The 22568-nt window shown below is 53.2% G+C and overlaps 1 protein-coding gene across 1 annotated transcript; it reads left to right on the forward strand.

The window, feature by feature from the left end:
- Positions 1 to 1738: 1738 nt before the first annotated feature.
- On the forward strand, positions 1739 to 18027 carry MLYCD (malonyl-CoA decarboxylase). The gene is made up of 5 exons (XM_059905562.1): positions 1739 to 2345; positions 10707 to 10819; positions 11709 to 11865; positions 14574 to 14726; positions 16801 to 18027. Exons 1-5 carry the CDS (start codon positions 1797 to 1799, stop codon positions 17332 to 17334), a joined length of 1506 nt encoding a protein of 501 aa, XP_059761545.1. The 5' UTR covers positions 1739 to 1796; the 3' UTR covers positions 17335 to 18027.
- Positions 18028 to 22568: the final 4541 nt, after the last annotated feature.

The following is a 22568-nucleotide window of genomic DNA, read 5'->3' on the forward strand; positions in this document are numbered from 1 at the left end:
GGAAGCGTTCACCGTCCTCTACCCACCGATCGCTGGGTGCCCTGTAGCTCCCCACACAAGAAAGGCCCTGCCCCGGAGCCCGCTTGCCCGGGCATACTGCCCACCATGTGTTCTCAATGGGTTCTTTGATGCTCCTTCATCCTTTGTACCTAGATGAGGCTTCTCTTTCTCCAAGAGCACAGTGGGACCCTGGATGGCTTTCCCTCTGGACTCCACTGAATTTGGCGTCAAGCCCTGCGAACTCCCCCCAGTCTCTCACTAACTGTGGCAGAAATCTCACTCCCGGAAGGAGGGACTGTCTGAAGCGGGGGGTGTGTGTCAAGGCTGTAGACGGATGCGATCCCAGCCACCTCCCCACTCCCTGTCCTGTGTCCGTCTTCCCAGTGTTTAAAAACTGATACCAAAATCCAAACATCTGGGAGCCACCAGGCCACAGAGTAAGGGACGTGAGGTGGGAAGAGACAGAACACGGTGCCAGAGAGGGGAGCAGGGGCCGTCCGTGCCAGGCTCTGCCTGTCAGGCTCAAAGCATTTGGTTGTTGAGCAAGTGAATAACGTAGTTAGATGGATAGTTTAGAAAGTTCACCCAGCAGCTGATGCAGAGAATGGATTGGAGCAATCAAGCCTGGAAGCAGAGAGGCTACTGCAAGTGGCCCTCGTAAGAAGTGACACGGGCTGCAGGAGCAGAGAGCCAGAGAGAAGAGATGAATGCAGGAGTCTTTTAAAAGCAGAATCGATAAAATTTAGATGTTGGGATGAAAGGCAGGGAAGAGGTTATAAAAAACGGTGCTTTTGACCTTGGGAGAATGGATAGGTGAGCTTCTCCCCACCTCCCCACCTCCCCCCCTCTTCTGGTCTCAGTTGAAATGTCACCTCCTCAGAGAGGCCCTCCCTGATGACCCTGTCCACAGTGGGACGTCCGCTCTGACCCAGCTATATCACTCCACCCTATTTATTTCCCTTATAGCACTTAACACAATTTGTAGTTATGGTATCATCTGTCTCCCTCGTTAAACTGTAAACTCCCTGCAGCAGGTTCAGGTCTATCTGGTTCATTATTTTATCCCCGTGCACCGTATAGGACCTGGCACATACCAGGCGGTTAATAAACACTCTGTTGAATGAAAACGAATGAATGAATGAATGAGGACCAAGGAAGGAGGGACAGGCTGGGGAAAAAGATGCTTGGGAGAGCCCGGTTTGCCATATCGTTGAGAAAGTTCTCCAGCAGGCAGCTGGAAGCCTGGCTCTGGAGCTCAGGAGAGAGGAGGGCTGCAGCTCTGGGGATCATCTGGGTAAGTGAGAGGAGCACCTAGGCAGGGGTCAAGACAAAGGCTACCTTGCCAGAGAATTACCACCACGAATACTTCGTAGGCACGCAGATTGCTCCGCTCCTCCCCAGGCACACTGGATCAGAGTCTCCGGAGTAGGGCCAGGAATCTGCGTGCGTAACAGGTTCCCTAGGTGACCGTGACGTTCCTTGCGGCTGGAGAGCTCGGCCCTAGAGGAGAGGGACTGAGGCGGTGACTTCGGGTGGCCAGATGACAGGGCAGAGGCCGCCCCTGAAGTCGCCACCCGCGCCGCCGCTCGGCCCTCCGATTGGTCGCCGGCCGGGTTACCTTTGGCCACACTTGGCCTCGCGCCGCACTCCGCCCCGCCCCCGTCGCTCCGCCCTCCGATTGGTCGCCGCCCCGCCCGTCCCCCGGGCTCGGGCAACCGGACGGGCGCGTGCCGGAAGCCGGAAGCGCGGCGGCGGCGGCGTTGTTGGCGTTCCCCAGGCAGCTGTATCCTTGCGCCATGCGAGTCCTCAGGCCGAGTCTGTCGGCTGGGCGCCTCCTCCTCCTCTGGCCGCGGCTCCCCCTGCGGCCGCCGCGGCCGCCCGGACCCCGGCTGTCGAGCGGGCGGGCGGCGGCGGCCGGCGCCCTGGAGCGGGCCATGGACGAGCTGCTGCACCGTGCGGTGCCCGCGATGCCGGCCTACGGGCTGCGCGAGAAGACGCCGGCGCCGGCGGAGAACCAGTGCGCGGACTTCGTGAGCTTCTACGGCGGCCTGGCTGAGGCGGCCGAGCGCGCCGAGCTGCTGGGCCGCCTGGCGCAGGGCTTCGGCGTGGACCACGGCCAGGTGGCCGAGCAGAGCGCCGCCGTGCTCCAGCTGCTCCAGCAGCCGCGGGAGGCGGCCGTGCTCCTGCAGGCAGAGGACCGGCTGCGCTACGCGCTGGTGCCGCGCTACCGCAGCCTCTTCCACCACATCAGCAAGCTGGACGGCGGCGTGCGCTTCCTGGTGCAGCTGCGGGCCGACCTGCTCGAGGCGCAGGCCCTCAAGCTGATGGAGGGGCCGCACGTCCGGGTAAGGCCCCGCCCGGGCCGCCCCCGACCCTTGGCGGCCCTCCCCATGGCGTCCTCACCCGCCCCTCAAGCCCCAAGCGCTCCACCTTCCCCTGCCTGGCGCCGCGCACACTTCGCCCGAGTCAGAGCCCCCGAACCCTGTCCCCTTCCTTCCCACGCTTTCCCAGTCCTCGCCTCCCTCTAGGCTCACCTCGCTCCAGTCTTATAGAAACTCGGCCCTCGCTGACTTTGAAGGTGACTGTCACGCCTCGTTCCTGCTGAGTGTGCGCCATACAGTCTCTTCTTTATTCTTTTACCTGAGAGGTGTCGTCCGTGTGACACACTTGGATGCGGACCGGACCGAGCATCCGGTACCTTTCGGAAGACCTGGATGGGGTCAGTAAAAGTTAGTCGCAGTGCCCACTGTGTAAGCCCTTGTCCTAAAAAGTCCTGTGAAACGTACAGAGGTGACGAGAACTCGAGGTTGCCACCGTCTAGGGGCCTGGATGCCTTCTATTTTCTCTCTGCCTCATAACTTTGACCAGGGCATTTTCACCTGCCTGAGTTCAGCCCTAAAAATAGAGTTCTAAGTTGACTTCTTGAGGAAATCAGGCATTTAGCACAGTGAGCTCAGGTTAGATGCGAATAAATAGTTTAAGATTTAAATAATGATGACTTGAAAGGTGGCTGATAGTTGAATATAGTCCTTATAGTCCTTTTATTACTATTGATGTTAAATATGAATATAGTCCTTTTATTACTATTGATGTTAAATATGGTGGGACCACTAACTTGCTCTTTTAGTAAACCAAAAATGCTGTAAATGTTCTGGCATTCAGAACTTTAGTAGGTGCAGTTGGCTTTAAAAAGAATTGAACAGTTGAACGATTGTGTTCTGATTCGTTTAAGAACTCTTAACACTGGCATAATGGTTTTTGCGTTCATTGCCTCACTCTTGGGGAGGTGATAAGCATGTCTCGTTTTACAGTAAAGGAATCAAGTCACGTGAGGTCACATGACTTGACCAGGACCTCAAAGCAAATAAATATGTCTCTGATCATCCACCCAAATCCAAATTTCCTAGGTTCTTTGCTCTACATTTTATATCCTCATCATGTTATGTGAGTTATGGTGTTTATCAGAAACCTTCTTATCTTTCTTGGCTACGTAGCCCTAGACGCATAAAATTGTGTGTAGTTAGGATAGGGTTAATCTCAGGATGATAATAGTAGCTATGATTTGATTGCTCATAATAGCTGGCTAATCTACAATGCTAAGTATTACCTAGGGCCAGTGAGCCTTCAGCTATAAGAGTCACAGGCTGAGAACCTTAGTTGTTTATTGCATTGGCACCAAATCAGTCCTGGAATCCCAGTGTGTTGAATTGACCATGTTCCCAACTAAATCCTCATCTGAATGGCTGAGACCTTGTGTTCCACACACTGTGTGCATACCCATCTGGTTCCTCCCAAGAGAGGCTTGGGTTTAGTCTGCAATCCAAGCAGAACTTTTTTTTTTTTCTCCTTAAAGCAGAGACCAGTGCTCCTGAAAGCCTTCTGAAACTTAATTCTCATTGCATAGGAGGCTTGAGAATTAGCTAGGATGTCTGTCTACCTAATCCAAGGTAGGATGTCTTTTGGGTAGGTGACCTGTCCCAAAGTGAAACTCTCCACCCATCCATTCAGCCATTCATTGGCTGTCTGTATGGTACCAGGTGTGCTCAGGCTCCAAGGTCACTTGGTCCAGAGGCTTCCCTTCTAGTATGGGAAGAGTTAGGGGCGGGCACCGTATGTGTGAGTGCCTTTCATGCACTTGCTCATTTCATCCTCAGCAAGACGTGGTGACTGTTTGACAGATGAGGTGATTAAAGCTTGTCGAGGCCCAGTGCAGCGCCCAGAGCACAGAGCTGGTAAGAGCGCCTCCACCCAAGACCTGTCTCCACGACTCCACGGTGTGTACTTCATCATGGCACACCAACTCTCTCAGTTGACAACCTAACTAGATCGAAAATGGGCTTATTCTTTTAGATTTGCCTTTTTCTATAAAACTGAAGGGAAGGTAAAACAACCCAGTTGATGAATGGCTTTGTTTTATTTAGTTTCACTGAGTCAGGAGTTTAATATTCTCTGGTTGTGACTGTGTTTATCTTTCCAAGACTTTGTGTAAGCTTCCATCTTATCAACAACCTCAGCACCCACCTTTTTCTGAAGCAGCAGGTCAGTCTCTGCTCTTCTGTCGAAAAATCATCAAACCTCCCGTGGCCAGGAGGATGGCATTCGGTGTCTTTCCTTTGGCATTTTTGCTGCCCACCAGCCATCCTGCACATTCCCACTCCCCCAGCATTACTCGCTCCCCTCCACGGACCCTGCTCTCCAGCCAAGCTGGCTCCTGGATGGAAAGTTCCTGAACCCGCACCCCTGCGTGATTCCTGTTAGAAAAAGAGCCACCTCCACTCGCAGCTCGTTTGCTAGGCTTTTCCAGCCGCTCCAGCTCAGGGCGGCCTCACCCAGTTCTGAGCTTCATAGATACGTAATTGTCTGTACCACTCGGTTGGATTTGATACATTAACCACAGAATCTGTTGTTTGAAATGTATTTATCCCCCGCAACTGGATGATCAGCTCCTTGAAAACTGGGACCTTCGTCTTGCATAGCAAAATGATGAATGAAGCGTGAGATAGACTCTCAGGTGCCCTGCCATCCGGCGAAGTCGGCAGCTAACCACTCCCATTCGTCCTGGGGTCAGACTGCTCCATTCAGAGGTCTGAGCCTGGAACGGAACCTGGAGGCCAGGGAAGGTTTCTGTGCGGCCGAGAGAGAGAGAGACATCCTACCAGACGTTGGGACCGCCCTTGTCCTGGGGGATTCCTGATGTCGCATCCGATTCTGTGAGACATAACTGGACTCGTTTCCTTACTCTTCCACACATACAAGAGAAAACTCTTGGTTATCATGAGGTTGAGAAGACATCATCAAAGCTCAAAGCCGTGACCTTGAGACTTGGCTTGTGGGAGGGGAGCTGGGCCCAGGGAGACCCAGAGCTGCCAGCAACACCGTGTCCTCAGACGTTCAGGGTTCCTTTGCTTTTTAACCAAGGCCGTCCACACACATGAGGGAAAAACATCACCAACCGAAAGGCAAAAAGTCACGTGGAATCAAGATATTTCTCAAGCAGAGGGTGAGTGACCCTAGCCTGACCTTGGCCTCTGCGCGTGGTCTGGACGCGCCGGGTGCAGAAGCCTTTTCAGGTGGCTCCATCACACCTCTTGCGTTTCTCTACCTGGAAACCCCGCCCTTAGCCCGAGTGCCTCTAACCGTTAGTAGCTAAATCTGTTGCTCCCCTTCCCCTTTGCTCTCTGTGGCTACGTGAATGTTTTTTTATCCCTATCATTCAAAACGTTCAGAGTTGATTTTTTTTTTAACCCATAGAAATCGTCACTGGGATCTGATATTGTAATTAATCACCAGAATCACTTAATGTGTGTGGTCCATCTTGATTCCATTTCTGTTTCATTCTGGATTTTGCAGCCAAGTTAAAGAGGTGGTTAAAAAGCTAGAGCTTTTCGCTTTTAGGAATCCAGTATTGGAAACCACCAGCAGTTTGGCCCTCGAAGCTTCAGCGCAGGAGCCGCAGATCCCCAGGGGCCTAGGATGCCGCGGGACGCCCAGGAGGTGGGGAGTAGCAGACCTGAGCACCCCTTGCTGTGCACACGGCACCCCATCACACGGGTGTGCTTCTCCCCTGGCCCTTGCTGACCTTGGAGCTGCCAGCTAATGTCAGGTGAACGAGAGCTGCTGTGGGCTCAGGCCTGGGCATCGCCCTGGAGTGGACTCAGTCCACTGCTTCCCCTCGCAGCTTCTTGTTTGCTGAATCTCGTGAGCACAAAGGCGTCCTTAGAATAACTGGCATGTGTGAGGCCCAAAAGGATGCTGATTGGCCATCTTACACGGAACAGTGGGTACAGCAGAAGACGCACCAGGTGGGGAAGGAAGGCCCCAGTTATGCTGGTGAGAAGCGTGATTTTAGGTGATCGTAGCCACGTCCCTTAACTGTCCTGGGCCAACCAGCTCGGCCGCTGAGGCGGCAGTGGTCAGTCTGCCCAAGGGCAGCCTGCTTCTCTTCTGAAAATACCGTGGAGCTTGGCTAAAAACACAGCTACGAATGAGGGCAGTTTGTCAACATCTTGGTCTCTGACCGAGGGCTGTGATTATTGGAAATATGGAAGAATCCCGAAGCCTGACACTTCTATTTGAGTGGAGCCCAGCATGAAGCCTGAGGCAGAAGGCCAGGCACGGGGTAGATCTCTTTTCTTGGATATTTTAAATCGGGTGAGGTTTCTTTTCTTACTCTTAATCCTTCCTGATAGGAAGTTCAGAGTCGGTATCAAGTCTGTTTGCTGGGAAGATGCAAGTGCTGTGTAGAAAGTTTTTACAACCCGGCAAACGTCAAATGTCTGCTGTGGTTTTCAAGATAGCAGATCCGTTGCGGAGAGGATGGACGTTGCTGCCCATCAATTAAAAGGTCGTTAGAAGCCTAAGTGTCTTAGAGGCCAGCCTGGGACTTCTTGATTCATCCCAGGTCTCTACTGCGATGGTCCGTCCCTCTGATGCCGCTTTGAAGCACTTCTTGGATTATAATAAGTGAATTGATCTTAATGGATTTATCCCAAGAAAGGGATTTTAGTTGTTTTCATGATTAAGGAATTTGTAGAAAAGGGACTTGTCAATGTCCTTGAATTCTCTGATCGCAGGACCCCTGCCCCCCACCCCGAGTTTTAATCTTAGGAAATAGAACAATAAATCAGTCATCCAGTGTTGGGCAGGGGTGGGTAATACCAAATCCACAAAGCAGCTTAATCACACCAGGAAAAGAAACGGTCCCTTTGCTTACAAGATCAAATGTTCTTTTTGTTAAAAATGCTCTTCTTCTCTGTTGAAGTTCCAAGTGAGTTGAGAGGCTTATTATGATGCCTGGACGTGTGGCCGTAAGTCCGGGTTTGCGTGTTCTTTCCCGAGGCGGGGAAGTGAGGGCTTTGGGCTCTGAGGTGTGAATCCAATCCAGCCGTCAGTTGCTCTCCTCCTCAGCGAGACGCCCTGTGAACTTGCGGTTGTGTGTCTAGCTCCTGAGCGGGGTACACGGTGTGCGGGCAGGCGCGTGCTTCTTGTGTGTGCAGTTTACAGGCTTCTTGTTTTTCTGCGGAGTTATTTCCAAAAGCCCTTTGGGGTTGAAGAGTTCAGTCTCTTACAGATACAATCCCCAGTGAAGCCAAGGGGACTCCCATTCTGGGAGAGAGTCTGGGCACTGTCAGATATTTGTGGGCAGCAGAAGGGAGCTGGCATTTAGGAAACGATGGGCGATTTGAATGTAGAAATGACGGTGAGAGCTGTGCGAACCTTAATGGAAGCCCGGGCGGAACATTGGAGAAGGGACCAAACTCGTGTCAGTCAGGGTCCCCACGCCACCACTGCAGCGCCCAGCCGCACCACGGTTGGTTGGAAACCTCCTGTGGTGTCTTGTCCTGTTTTGAAGTTAACCTGGTGGTCCTCGTGGTTCTCCTAAATTCTGTGCTTAGCCACACTAAGAGATGAACTCATTTGTAGATGGGAACGTCGTCCCAGCAGTTGTATTTTCGAGTCCTGGGTCGCTGATAAATGATTTCTGAATCACTGAGCATGACGCATACACGATTCCTCTCCCTCCTGCTGTCTGAGATCCGGTAGCCTTGCTGCCCTCGGCACCTAATTCCAGCCTGAACAGCTGCGGTCCTGTTAGCCCTGGGCGGTGGAGGTGTGTAACCTTTAACCTAGATTCCCGGATCTCGTGTCCAGTGTCCCACTTCATAGCTGTCAGTAGCCCAGAATAGAACGAAGGGACGCGTAGAAGAGGCGCTTCCGTCAGCCAGACCATTCCTTTCATAATTAGTACTGTATGAATGCCGGAGGTAGATTTTTCCAACTTGTCCCTATTGTGCGTGTCACGGAGATGCCATAGAGTTCCATGTACATCCTACGTGGAACTCGGCTGGTCCGTTCCTAACCTTTCAGTGCAGAGGTTCCCAACCTGGGGAACCTGGTTGGGAACTGAGTTTCACAGGGGTCCATGAACCCCAGAAAACTGTGTGCAGAGTTTTATTAATGTGTTTGCATTTTTCTGGGGAGAGTGTCCCCAGTTTTTAGCACATATGCAAGAGTGTGTGGGGACCCCAGGAAGGCTGAGGACCCCTGTAGTCAGTGCAGGAAATACAGTTTTGTAAGGAGCCCTTCTGTGTTGCCTGGTGAGCCATCCCTTCTCCTGCCTTCCTGCTACTTCCTGCTCACTGTTTTCCAGTTTGTCTTCTCTTTTTCATTTGCCATCAATCTGTTAAATCATCTTCCACATGGAAGACCCCACTGATGGCTTTGAGAACCAGAGGACTAAATCAGAAATGACCTCTGCCCTTACAGAGCTGAGAGGCCAGTGAAGGAGACTAGACCATGGGATAGAGAGTTACGAGGAGTTACAGAGGTCATCTGGTCCAGCCGCCTGTCGACGTGGAAATCCTTTCTAAACCACCTCCGCCACGTTCTTGCCTGCTCTGTGCTCATCTCTTCCCGTGGGGAGGGCCGCTATCTCCCAGGAGGACCTCTGTGGGCCGCCCTCGCTACTCAGAAGCTCTTCTTTGCACGGAGTCTGACTGTGCCTTCCCCCGTTGGTCCTAGACTTACCCCCTCTCCTCGCCCCCATGGGGCCTCTTTCGTGCCCTAGGCCTTCAGTATTGAAAGATGGGCATCGCTTCATTCCGAAACCGTTTCTGAGCCGCCACCCCCATGCCTGCAGCTTACCCTCAAGTGACAAGGTTCTGAGTCCTTTGACCTTTTACCAGGGATTAAAATGTGAAATGGCCCTATAACAGTTTTATAGCTTGTGTACAGTTTTACAGGTGTTATCCGTCATGGTCTTTGTGATTCTTATACAGGGATTCATAAGGTCAGTTCTGTACCAGGCATACTGAGATGTTTGCTGTTATTCAATAATATGCAGTGTATCTGTTAGTATGCAGTTCATCTATAAATAACAGAGACTCAAAACAACAGTGGTTTGAATAAGAGAAGTTTGTCTTTCATGAAGAAGTCTGGAGGTAGGCAGCCCAGGGCTGATCCTGCTCTGCGGTGCCCTCAGTTGACCCAGACTGCTGTTTGTTGCTCTTCCCTGAAAAACTCATCCCCAGAGTTACCTCATGGCCCAAGATGGCTGCTCCAGCTCTAGCCATCACATCGCCTTCCAGCCTGCATTGGGAAGGACAAAGAAAAAGATGGAAGGACATCTCTTCCCTGCGGTGGGAAAGACAAAGAAAAAGAGCAGCCCTTTGCTGCTCCTGCCATCTTTCAAGGTTCCCAGAAGCTGCTGCAGGATACCTCTGCTTACATCTGAGAAGCCAGAACTCAGTCACATGACTACTCCTAGCGGCAGTGCAAACTTTATTCTGAACAGTCATGTGCCCAGCTAAAAAGTGAAGCTTCTGTTGATTTGGGGAAAAGGGACGCAGCCATTGAGGAACAACAGCCTTGTCTCTTGCCCTGGACATCCCCTCTGCTCTGGCTGTCACGAAGCTTACCACTGTTACATGGTCGGCAGTCACCACAGACTTAACTGGGATGGTTCTGCCCCTGCATCCTCTCCTCTCCTTACTCACCTCTTGTTCTGTTCTTGCTTGAAAAGTTTCAGTGCGAATGTATCTCTGATGGTAAAGTTGACTCAAATCATTTTTGGAAGTAAAATAAATATAAGTAAGTGAAATTAGAATAATGTCATCAATTCTAAATGCATGGATTGCCCGACACACTATTATTCTACGGCCCACTCAGGGAGGAAAAAATGCTGCCGATTAAACCGTGACCCGCCATCATTTGAACAAGGCGTCCTGACCACCAAGATGTTAAAATAGGAAAACACACACCTTAGAGCTGTCGAAATGTGGGGCGCGGGACCCAGTGCTCGTTTCTCTTGGGAAACAAGAAAGGGTGTTTTTTAGCGAACCAGAGAATGTTCCCGAGAGGGTGTTGGAGTTTCCTGCACGAGACGCCGTTCAGCGTCAGCTTAACATCACGTGTGTGGCTGTGTTCACGGCGGCGAATGCATCGGCGCACGTTATTTGATTTGGGCAACTTAGTTCACGTGGAGCCCAGGTGTCTTACGGGTGGAAGGAGGGAAGGAAGAAGTGGAGCTGAGCTGGGTCTGTCGTGGCCGAGAGCGGAGCCCGGTCGGGTTGCCTCAGGACAGGCCCATCCTGCCCGCTCCTCGTTTGTATCAGGTTTCGGAGTCGAATTCCCGGTGCGGCAGCGATGCGGGGATGGGCTGGATGTCCTTCCCTCGGAAGGCCAGCGCTCCCCCTTCTCCATTTCAGGAAATGAACGGGGTGCTGAAAAGCATGTTCTCGGAATGGTTTTCTTCCGGGTTCCTGAACCTGGAGCGGGTCACCTGGCATTCACCGTGCGAAGTGCTGCAGAAAATCAGTGAGTAAGTATTTATGACGTTTCTGCTTTTCTTACGTTTCAGTTGAAAGCCAGTCTCCATTCCCGTGTACATTTTGTTCCAAGCCTGATAAAACCCAAACACAGGATCCACCAAGGTGGCTGTCCTATCAGGTGATGCCGAGACCACAGAGGAGGAAAGGGCACAGGTGGAAGCTGGTCCTTCTGCCAGTGAACCTGCACTTGGGGTCTCGGTCACGTCCTCTTATTTAAAGCCCTCACGCCCGCGTCTCCCCAACGACCCCATGCTCAGAGCTGCCCGGGTTCACTGGACCAAGCACTGGCATTAGTAACTCAAAAAACGTCTGTCTCAACCCGCTGTTAAAATGTCTCCCTTGGATAAAATCTCCAAATTCACAGTATAGTGCGTGATTCCCACCTTCCCCCGGACACAGTGAAATGCAGGCTGGCCGACAGTGGCATGCTGCCACATCGCACATTGAAACAAAACAGCGGTGGCCGAGGTCACTGGGCAAATGGAAGCAGCCAGGCGAGGCGTGTCCTCAGGCAGCACGGACTTCACACTGCGGAGATTCAGAGGAAGCAAGAGACGTAGGATGTCCAGTGACAGGCATCTGGTCAAGTCTCTGTGTTGAAATCTGCCACATAACTGCTCCCCCAGGGCCTGGCAAATGAGTCTTAAGAGCGGGGATGAGAGCACAGTTTTGTGTGTAAAACGGTCACCAGTTGTGCCTCCTCTCAGTCAGCGCTGTTTCACGCTAAAGTGATCTTTGAATTTCCCGCAGAGTCCGTTGAAGCTGTATTTAAAGGATTGCTTTGACTTGAGTGAATAATACAGGTAGGAATCAGCCCTGTGGCTATTTAACTTGTGAATTGTACTTTTGTCTTGCCCCTTCATAACACGTTCTCGTCAGGTCTGAGGCTGTGCATCCCGTTAAAAACTGGGCGGACATGAAACGGCGCGTGGGGCCCTACAGAAGGTGTTACTTCTTCTCTCACTGCTCGACCCCAGGGGAGCCCCTGATCATTTTGCACGTGGCCCTGACCAGTGAGATCTCCAGCAGCATCCAGGTACCTGCGTGCAGTCGATTCAGGACGGGGCAGACGGCCCAGGGTGCCTTAAGTTTTCTGTTAACTTAGTTTTCTCCCCTTTTTGAAAATAAATTGCTTTTTGGCCTTTGTGGATCTTTGCATTAGCTAGATACAGTCTCCAGATCTGCAGCCACAGAGTGGAGAACGGGCAGTGTGTGGGCAGTGATGGGATGGGGCAAGCTTTTGCCAGGGTGTGTGGACCTTGGGTTGAGACGTGGTCCAGGCTGTTATGGAGGAAGGGGGTACAAGTGCAGGGGCGCGGGGATCAACTCTTCAGCCTCTAAGTGCCTGTGGGTAGTTTCAAAAGACAGCTGATTGAGAAATTGGAAAGTCGGCTGTGCTGCGTGCCTGACGCGGGCCCAGCGCTCTGCCCGGTGTGGTGGTTCCCCCCCGGAGCAAGCTGGGCTTCTCCTCGAGGCGTTGGTGAGTGTCTGAAACACTCAGTCCACAGGCCCACGGGGGGCAGGGGCTGGGGCTGCAGAGCAGGTCCGGTGAGGGGAAGTGGGCACACCTGGGTCACTGCAGCTTCGGGGTCGGAGTGGCCTGTTAGGAGGCTGAGAGGCGATGGCAGATCTCAGGTGGGCGCTGGGCAGCATCTCCTAGCATCGGAGGGTGGAGGGCTTGTCAGCAGGGAGACGTTCCCGCACGATGCTTGTTTGGAGGCGCCTGCACTGTCATGCACTAGAGGTTATCACGACCTCCCAGGGGCAGTTTGGTAATAACTATTAAAATATAAAACGTGTGTTCCTTTTGACCTGAAAATTCCACCCTCGGGAATTTATCCCAAGAGAGGCTCAGGCCTGAGAGTTTGGGCAGTTGCTCACTGCAGCGTGGTCTGGAGGTGGGAGTGGTAACCACCGTGTCCACCGGGAGGGGATGCTCTAGGGAACGATGGCGTGTGTGTCTGGCCTGTCCTCACAGACCGCGCGCTCCCACGTGTGGGCTTAAGTGTGGATTTAGCTTTGTGTGTTTGACATGGAACGTCAACTTTGACTTACTATTGACTGAAGGTTCAGGTTCCAGCCTGGCCTATCTGGTGTGACCTTCTGTGTAGCATGAATTACGTCGACTGAGCGTTTGCTCTGCCCCGTCTGCCTGCAGCGCCTTGTGACTCAGGCTTATTTTTAGACATGAGGACTCTGAGGCTAGGAGGGGACTGCAGAGATCTGCCCAGGATGATGGAAGAAGTGGGGACGGTGGGGGACCGGGGTCCCAGCCCTGAGGGCAGGTGCCTTCCGTGTGAGGAGACTCGCGCGTCCGGACAGACACATGAGAGACTGCGTGTGTCCGTGGTTTTGTATGCACGTGTATTTATATGTGTGCCTGCCTGGGGCCGGTGAGACCGACCTGGAAAGGCGCTCCCCAAAACGTTAACAGTAGGACTGGGTGTTGAGTTCTGGAGTGATTTGTGATTTCTTCTTCATGCGTTTATTTCTTGCCTCTTTGACATTGTGCGTATCTCATTCATATAATCAAAGAAAGGTTCATTTGGGGTTTTTTTTTTTTTTTTAAACTTGAAAAAAAAGATTTGCTGGAGACTTTTGAGTCCAGAACCACAAGATAACCTACAGACTTCTTGAAAAACAAAGGAGGCGATTTAACAAGATGAGGACGAGGAATGATGGGAGGAGAGCTCCTCCGTCAGCTGCGGGTGCAGGAGAGGCTGGTGGGGCCCCGGATGTCACGGCCTCTGTGTCACCATCCGCCCCACTTTCCTTATGGCAACGGTTCATGGCTTCCCAGGAGTCACAGAAAAGACCCTCCGAGCGTCTGAAGGGAATGAGAGCTGAGGATGTTTTTCCCCAGGGGGCTACGCGCAGACCCACGCACCCCGTTGGCAATTTAAGAAAGTCTGTGGGCTCCAGACCTCAGCCTGGACTCTGGGCCAGACTCCCCTACTTCAGGCATCCAGGGTAGCTGGTAGGAGTTTAGAGCAGCGTAAGCGTGTCCTTCAGAAGCAGGCTGGCGGGCCTGTGTCCAAGCCAACTGCAAGGTCTCCACCACTGTTGTCCAGTGGCCCTCAGGGTGTTAAAGCTCAGAACACCCCGCACTCACATCTCAGAGCCGATCAAGTCGGACTTGGCTAAGGGACTTCCCAGTACGAGTCATGCTGATTCTTAGATCGCTTCTCGTACGTGTCTGTGCGGGCGTGTGGTTTCACTGTGGAAATATAAGGACGTGGCAGAAAACCAAAAAGGTACATAGGAAAGGCATAAAAAGGTACATCTCCTGAAAGAAAACTTGCGTAGGACTGCGTCCGCCTTACTGGGAAGTGTAAACAACTAGGGTTCAGCGGGGCGGAGGGAGGCCTGCGGGACGCGGCGGGCAGCCTGCGCACAAGAGCGCAGGGAGGGGGGCCCTTGGCCTTGGCAGAGGGCTGGCGTGCTGTCTGTGGGTGTCGGAGGGCGGCAGATTGCACAGAGAGAGAGAGACCTCCCCTGAGAGAGACCTGGGGGACATCAGTTGTGATTCAGCGAAGCTTGTGGGAGAATTTCAAAGTGATAGAAATGATACAACATTGAGCAAACAGCCAGGGAAGTTGTGAGACCACCGCCGCCTCCAGAGACGTCTCAAAACGGGGTGCTTTGCCTCTAGAGGCTGGTCCTTGGGTCGAGGGACCCCCAGGAGGGGTGAGGGCGGGGCGGGTGCATCCACGGCTGCCCATCCGTGTCCTTTGTGTTTTCCAGACCATCATAGTGAAGGAGAGTCCCACGTCGGAGACAGAGGAGCGGGACAGGATCACCACAGCCATCTTATACTCGCTGAGCCTGACCCAGCAGGGGCTGCAGGGCGTGGAGCTGGGCACCTTCCTCATCAAGCGGGTGGTGAAGGAGCTGCAGGTGAGCGAGGCTCGACCCTGATCCCGCCGCACCGCTGTCTGTGTCCCCGCCTTGGGGTGGCCGAGCAGTTCTGCCCTCATCTCTGGGGACAGGGTGAAGCTTTGGGCCGGAGCGAGCAGGAGGGGTGGAAAAGTGCCAGGTGCCCCTTGGCACTTCCTAGGAGCCCCGAGACTCGTCAGGGGGTGGAAGCAGTGCTGAGGAAAAGGCCCTCAAAGCTAGCTTCTCACGGGCCACACATCCAGATGCGTCCTGGGGGCGGCGGCGGCTTCTGCAGGGGACCCCGCCCCCGGCTGGCGGGGCGGCTCCTGATGGGCACGCGCTGTCCCAGCATAGTCGCCAGCAGGGCCCCCCTCACTCCCACTGTCCAGTCCTGGCCGTGCCAACCTCCCTACCCACCCTCGCCCACTCGCGGCCCAGGAGGGAGTGTCGAGGTTCGACCAGGCAGCTGGAGGGTAAATGCACTGGCACTTGGTTTTTTTTTATAATTGCCTTTTCTTGGTTGCCCTGGGAAACACACAGAAATGTTCAGGTCCACTCTGGGTTTGGGCTTTTTAAAGCTATCTCATGAGGGGCTGGAGTGAACTCTAATGTGCAGAATCCAATTTTTAGGTAAAATAATTAGGTCATGACTAATGGGCTCTGAGAGCAGCGCTCTGTGCTTCTGGTGGTTTCAGCACAGACAGCTGCTGCAGAAGCTCTTCCTCAGAGAATGACAGATAGGATGGAATTTAAATATTTGCGTGCTTCGTGTTAAATTCATAGTTTTAAGTCTGAGAACTTGGGATTCAGTTGGGTATCAGCTTCGTTAGAATCACTCCCTGCCACTTCTTCCCCAGAGGCGATAAGAAGCACATCTGATTACTCTGAGTTTCTTCTTATTTCCTGCTTCTTTGCTGAAGGTGCTAATGAATGGGGCGAGGGCGGGTGGGTAGCAGGGCTGGTATGAGGGTCAGAAAGGCAGTCAGAGGAGGAGCAGAATCCGGGGTCTGGGTGATACAGCAGAGTCTGTTCCGGAATCAGGCAGCCCAGGAGCCATCCTGCCGCTGACGTCTTCTCCACGACTGGGCTGGGAGCCGGAAAGTCACCCGAGAAATCTGGAGGGAAGGGCAGCCCTTCCTACACAGAGGTGTTCATGGAGGTTTATGAAAGAGGCACCTTAAATGTCCAGTGAAAAGAACAGGGTTAGGAAAGGCATGGGATCGTCTTATCTTTTAATATTATTCTGTTGATACAAGTTACGGTTCTGAATTTTGAGTGACAATGAGAAAGCGCTCATGATATAAATCCACAAAGCAGGATGTAAAATAACTGTCTCGCCCTTGCAAAAATTGCCTAGAGAAGGACCAGGAGTTATACTCTGTCAAACCTGGAGAGTATGGTGGTTTCTTTGCTTCCGTCCTAAATTAAAAAAAAATTTTTCTGTAGTGAGCATATGTTACATTTTTAACTGGAAAATACTGGGTTCTTTGAAGTGATCATTGAGATCTCTCTGTAATTTGAACAACAATGATTGAACTGTGTTATCTGATGTGGAGACATAACCGTTGCCTCCCCTTCTATCCCATCCTCTGCACCCACTGTGCTATAGTTGGGCGATCAGTTATTCATTCAACAAACAGCAAACAGTCACTGGGTACTTGTGTGCCAAGCACCAAACCAGGTTCTGTGGCGGCAGCAAAGTCCGTGGGAGGGGCCTGGTGGGCTAGAAAGACCAGACCTGTAGTCAGAAGATGGCACCCCACATCGTAGCAGCCCACCCCTCCGATTTCAGGCAGGTCCCCCAACTTGCCGGCGTGGATAGTGGTGCAGATGGAGACCCCACAGTAAAGGCTTGTCCTGGGGACTCAGGATGCCTCCAGGACCTGACACACATCAGATCCTTAATAACTGTTCCTTGAAAGAAGAAGATTCATGCGCATCAAATATCACTTTGTAAACCCCACAGCAGCACACGGAGGTTAATGATATGTAAGCGAGAAAGGAGGTGTTTGTGAATCCGTGACTCACCTGCTGAATTGTGTGTGTGTGTGTGTTTTCTCCACCTTCCTTTCCCCACCCCAACCATGCCCTACAGAAGGAGTTTCCTCACCTGGGGACGTTTGCAAGTCTGTCCCCTATCCCTGGGTTCACCAAGTGGCTTCTGGGGCTGCTGAAGTCAAAAGCAAAGGATCACGGGAGGAACGAACTGTTGACAGATTCCGAGTGTAAAGAAATCTCCGAGATCACGGGCGGTCCCGTGAATGAGACCCTCAAGACCTTCCTCAGCAGCAGCGAGTGGGTCCAGTCTGAGCAGCTGGTCCGGGCGCTCCAGGCCCCCCTGATGCGGCTCTGCGCCTGGTACCTGTACGGGGAGAAGCACCGGGGCTACGCCCTGAACCCCGTGGCCAACTTCCACTTGCAGAACGGGGCCGTGATGTGGCGCATCAACTGGATGGCCGACGTCAGCCTCAAGGGCATCACGGGCTCGTGTGGCCTCATGGTCAATTACCGCTACTTCCTGGAGGACACGGCCACCAACAGGGCCACCTACCTCAGCTCCAAGAGCATCAAAGCTTCCGAGCAGGTCCTCAGCCTGGTGGCCCAGTTTCAGAAGAACAGCAAACTCTAAGTCACCTTTGCTGAAGCCAGCGTCCCCGGCTTGGAAAAGGATAATTTTCCGGAGGGGTCGGGGATGGGGTTATGTACCCAAAGGAGCTTCTAGAGTGAACCAGAGTTGAACTGTGCTCTCTGGCCTGTGGCGGGGTCACACCGGCAGGCCGGGCCCGGGCTTTGCACGAGGGAAGATGCGTTACCGCTGCGAGGTAGTGGTGGGTACAGGTGGACGTGGGCTGGATGGGGATGCTGTGCTCTCTCCAGAAGATTCCATCGTGGCCTTCGGCCTGGCTCCCTGCCCTGGGATGGTCTTCAGAAACCATGGAGTCTCTGCCGGCTCTCGTCCCAAGGTGGATGGGTCAGCCGCTCCAGGACCCGGGCAGGTGGCCCAGGTGAGAACCAGATATTCCTTTCAGCGTAGAACATGGTTCAGCCATGATTGTTTTAGCCGTTTCTCTCTGCTGATTGCAAAGCGGTAGAGAGCTGTGCTACACTTCACTAGTTAAATTCTGGAGATCGTGAACGTATGAAAAGGTTTGTGACTTTGCACAAACTTCACTAAGCTAAATTATTGGACACGAGAGCTCTTGTCGCCTGGGGCTTAAATTGTATTATAGACTTGACAGTTACAGCGATTCAAGTTCGTGATGAATTTCGTAGCAAAGAACAAGTTTGTCCTGTGAAGCATTAAACACGTGGTTATTCACGATCGCATAGTGGTCGTGTCTGAGGTCCGAGACCTCGTTAGCCGTGCCCTTGGTCCCCAGCCAGCCCCTTGGCAGGTTTGATGCTCTGTAAAGCGGGCCTGGAGCGTGTGGCCTGAGGACAGAGGTGATGGCAGAGGCGCTGCTGATTGTGGGCGAGGAGGGGGTGTGATGTTGAGTCAGGCAACAGGTCCCCACCTTCCTTGCCTTTCACCTTCCAGACCCGTCCCTGGACCACCCCTGTCGTCTTCTTCGTGTCACTTGTTGCCTGGTAACAGACAACGTGACCGCGGTCACTGCTAGAAATTGTGCCTTTTCTGTATCCTGGTGGAAGCAGCCCCCTCTTTCTCGGTTTTGCTTTGAGCTGATGGTGAAGGCCCCTGGGCTCTGCAGGCCTGAAGTCGCCGCCCTCCAGGAGCTTGGAAAAAGTTAAGGCACCAACTGCTTCCGTGTGGCAGGCGGCCCCTGAGACCGCAGCCCCTGATTCCCACACTGCACGCCTTATCTCTGTTCAACCTCTTATATGGGAATCTTCAAACAAAATACACAGAAGTGGAGAAAATAGTGTAATGACCCTAGGTACATACCACCCAGCTTCCACAACCATCAGTAATTTTCCATTTTTATCAAACCTTATTTCTTTTTTTTTTTCAAACCTTATTTCTTATAATGTGTTACATTTAGGTGTTCTGTGAAGACTGGATGATGGGTGGATGGATGGGTGGATATGGATGGTGCCGTGCTCTGAATGTTTATGTCCCACCAAAACTTACATGTTGAAATCCTAACCCCCAAAGGTGATGGCATTAGGAGGTGGGGCCTCTGGGAGGTGATTAGGTCGTGAGGGTGGACCCCTCCTGAATGGCATTAGTGTCCTTATAACTCACGACCTCACGAAGCTCCCTAGGAGAATTCTGCAGCTGAAAGAGGGCCCTCACCCAACCGTGCTGCCCCCCAATCTCAGATTTCCAGCCTCCAGAATTGTCAGCAACCAGTTTCTGCTGTTTTAAGCCACCCAGTCTGTGGTATTTTGTTACAGCAGCCGGAGCGGACTGAGCTGATGGATGTAGCTGGCTGGATAAGGGCTCCGTGCCTCAGTCCACATCACTGAAGGGAAAGCTTATGACGCTTCCATTGCAGTGCACTGGGCTGGAATCCCCCTCACTTCATGTGTGTTACAGGGAACCCCCTTCACTTCCCACACTTACCCTACAAGCCCTAGAAGGGCAGAAGATGGCTGAAACAGCCCAGCCGCCCACTTCCTCTGAGGGATGGTCAGACTGCCCAGTTGTGCGTATGTTGTCCTCTGGCAATGGCAGCCAGGCAGGAGTCAGAATCAGCAGCTGGGTTTGGAGGCAACAGAAGTTTACTCACGGACCCTCCTCACGTTGCGAATTTACATCCTACGGAAGAGTACAACCCACTCCCCGGGGGCATTATCGCAAGGGGGATGCAGTAACAGGAGCATGGACGGTGTCTCCCAGACCTGTTTTCCATCCCACTTGCTCTCAAGCCATCACTCTGACCACCGGCTCTTCCTCTGTAAAGTGCCTGGCAGTATGGTGGGCTCACAGTAAGAGCTCAGTAGATTGTCATTAGTAGTCAGTTTCCACAGCGCCCTGGGTTCAAGGCTGCAGCCCCCTCCGCCCCTCCCCAGCACAGAGCCTCCTCCCCCTGGCATTCCCAGCCCGCACCCTACAGACCCCACCCGTGGGGTGGCTGTTCTCCCCTCCTTTCCCGTGCACGGCTCTTCTCCTCTCTCATTGCTTTGGGGTCTGTGGTTCAGACAGATCCCAGATCTCTCCAGCCTGTTGTCCAGCAGTCTTGGGCTGTTCTGGAATTCAGATTAATTCCGTTTCCAGGGCTGCAAGTGGCCTTGGGGCTGACTTGCTCTGACTTGTTCGTGGGCGGTTTTGTTCTGAAAGGCAGTAGGTGCCATAATGGTTGACGCCACCAGCTTTGGCTCCAGCCAGTGTCGGGTTCAAATCCCAACCCCACCGCTTCCCAGCTGGGTGGCCTGGAGCAAACCACCTGCCCTCATCTTGCCCGTTTTCCCATCTTTAAATGGGGGTAACCACAGCACCTACCTCAAGGGCTGCTGAGAGGCTCCAAGGAGATGAAGTGCATAAAGCTTTGACAAGGCACCAGCTGTTGTCTTTATTACAGATGTTTATACATCTGGACTCTGGGACCACCGTCACACTCACCCGGATGTAGGTTCCGGAATCCATCGTCCCCCTCTTTGGAAATTAGAGTTGTGATGGTTTTCTGGCTCCTGTTCTATAAGGTGACTGAGTGCACTAATTCGTTCCCAGGAACTTCTGTGCACTGAGGCGTCCTCACCGCCCCTGGCAGCTAAGCAGCACCTCACTTTCAGATGAGGATCCCCAGGTTCGGTGGCTTGGCCCAAGCTCTGAGCTCTCCCAGCTGCTACCTTGTCCAGCAAGCCCTGAGCCAGCTCTCCCATGCTGGCTTGAGCCACTCTGATGCCTGCCCCCCTCCATTATTCCTCTGCACCACCCACCCCATCTTCCATCTCAGAGGGCTGGACCTTCTCTGCCCTCTAGATCTAGGGCAGCTGAGGGTTGCACAGCTCTGCCCTCTGTCGGTCATCTAGGGGCATAACACTTCTGCAAGAGGGCCGTGTTCTGTTTGTGGCTTTATATTCGTTGGAATATAAAGTCCATTTTGATCTCTTCTTGGATAGAAACAAAAGCTACTCCGTGATTCCTATTCACCACAGAAAGCTGCTGCATTATTTGCAGTTTAGCAAAATCGGTAGAGTGACCCCAGGTCTCTTTCTCGTCCTTGTTTTTTTTTTTCTTTTTTTTCTTCTTTTCTGATTGCATTTGCATTTCTCGACTAGCTAATTTTTTTTTAACATCTTTATTGGAGTATAATTGCTTTACACTGGTGTGTTAGCTTCTGCTGTATAACAGTGAATCAGCTATACATGTACATATATCCCCATATCTCCTCCCTCTTGCGTCTGCCTCCCACCACCCCATCCCACCCGTCCAGGTGGTCACAAAGCACGGAGCTGGTCTCCCTGTGCTATGCGGCTGCTTCCCACTAGCTGTTTTACATTTGGTAGTGTATATATGTCCATGCCACTCTCTCACTTCGTCCCAGTTTACCTTTCCCCCTCCCCGTGTCCTCAAGTCCATTCTCTACATCTGCGTCTTTATTCCTGTCCTGCCCCTAGGTTCTTCAGGACCGTTTTTTTTTTTTTAGATTCCATATATATGTGTTAGCATATGGTATTTGTTTTTCCCTTTCTGACTTCTCGACTAGCTAATGCTTAGTCATCGAGGAAAGGAGGAAGAAGCAGCGTTTATCTCTGCTCTGGGCCGGATGTTCTCCGCATCTCCCAACCCCGAAGCCTGCGGGAGTGATTGTCATTTACAGATGAGGAAACTGAGGCTCTGGGAAGGCTGAGCAGCTGCTGGGGCTGGAGCTGGGACCCGAGCCCAGGCCTGCCCCGCGCCGAGCACGCCGCCCTGCCTTCCAGCCTCAGGGCGCAAGCAGAGCCCCAGGGCAGGAGCCAGCGCCGTGGCGGGAGAGAGGGGGGTGGAGTCGGGAGGGCAGCCCGGCGGGGAAGACGGCCAGGGATGGAGGTGTTGTGACACTAAAACTCCAGCAAGGGGGAGGCTGCTGGGAAGGTTTAAATCCAGTGTCTTCTCTAAAATGCTTAGCAGTCGGTATTTGCCAGTGGTTCAGGGACGGACGCCCAGCTCCAACCAGTTCAGGGCAGAGAACCTCAGCTCAGAAAATCCACCGGAGGAGGGCAGAGCCGCTGAGCGCACGTGGGCGGAGACAGCAGGGCCCCGTGAGCCGCGGGAGAGCAGAGCCAGGCCTGCCGCCTGCCCAGGGCCCCCGCATCTTCTCCGCTGCCCTCTCCGCTCTCTTCCAAGGCCTCGCCACATTCTGGAGACCCGCTTCAGCCCAGGGGTCTGCCCACAGCCCCACCGCTGTAGAGACCATCTCTCTGGGTCGCCCCGCCGCTAGTTACCCGGCCTCAGCCGTGGGCAGGGCGGAGAGATGATCGGCCCAGTCTGGAGACTGGAGACAGGCCCCGCGAGGGGTCCAGCTGGAAGGCGACTCTGTCTCTGTACCAGTCGAGTGGAGCGGTTGCGGGTGGCGTCCACTGTTCCCATGGCGATGGGAGGTGACAAGTGTCGGGGGGACGGTTCCTAGGAGGAGGGGGCCGGGGGCGGGCCGTAGCCCACCTACCCCAGAGCCTGGTGTGTATGGGTGACAAAGGCTGGAACCCCCCCAGGCTTATCCGTTTCAAGTACGTTGCTGTGAATCTTCCCGCCATACCTGGCTCGTAGCAGGGGCTCAGTATGTATTTTCCATCCACTGGAGAAACGCAGCCCTCCTTCCTGCGCACTAGACAGCGCATCCTGAGCAAAATTTAGTCCCTACTTGATAACTCTGGCAGGGAGGGAGGGAGACCAGAGAGCTGCCTTAGATATTCCAAACGCTGTTTTCCTGGGGGAGAGGTGAGGCTCTTTTCACACTGCTCCAGAGGGGACTGCCACGG

Source organism: Balaenoptera ricei, chromosome 19 (assembly GCF_028023285.1).
Source record: "Balaenoptera ricei isolate mBalRic1 chromosome 19, mBalRic1.hap2, whole genome shotgun sequence".
Lineage (NCBI taxonomy): Eukaryota > Metazoa > Chordata > Mammalia > Artiodactyla > Balaenopteridae > Balaenoptera > Balaenoptera ricei.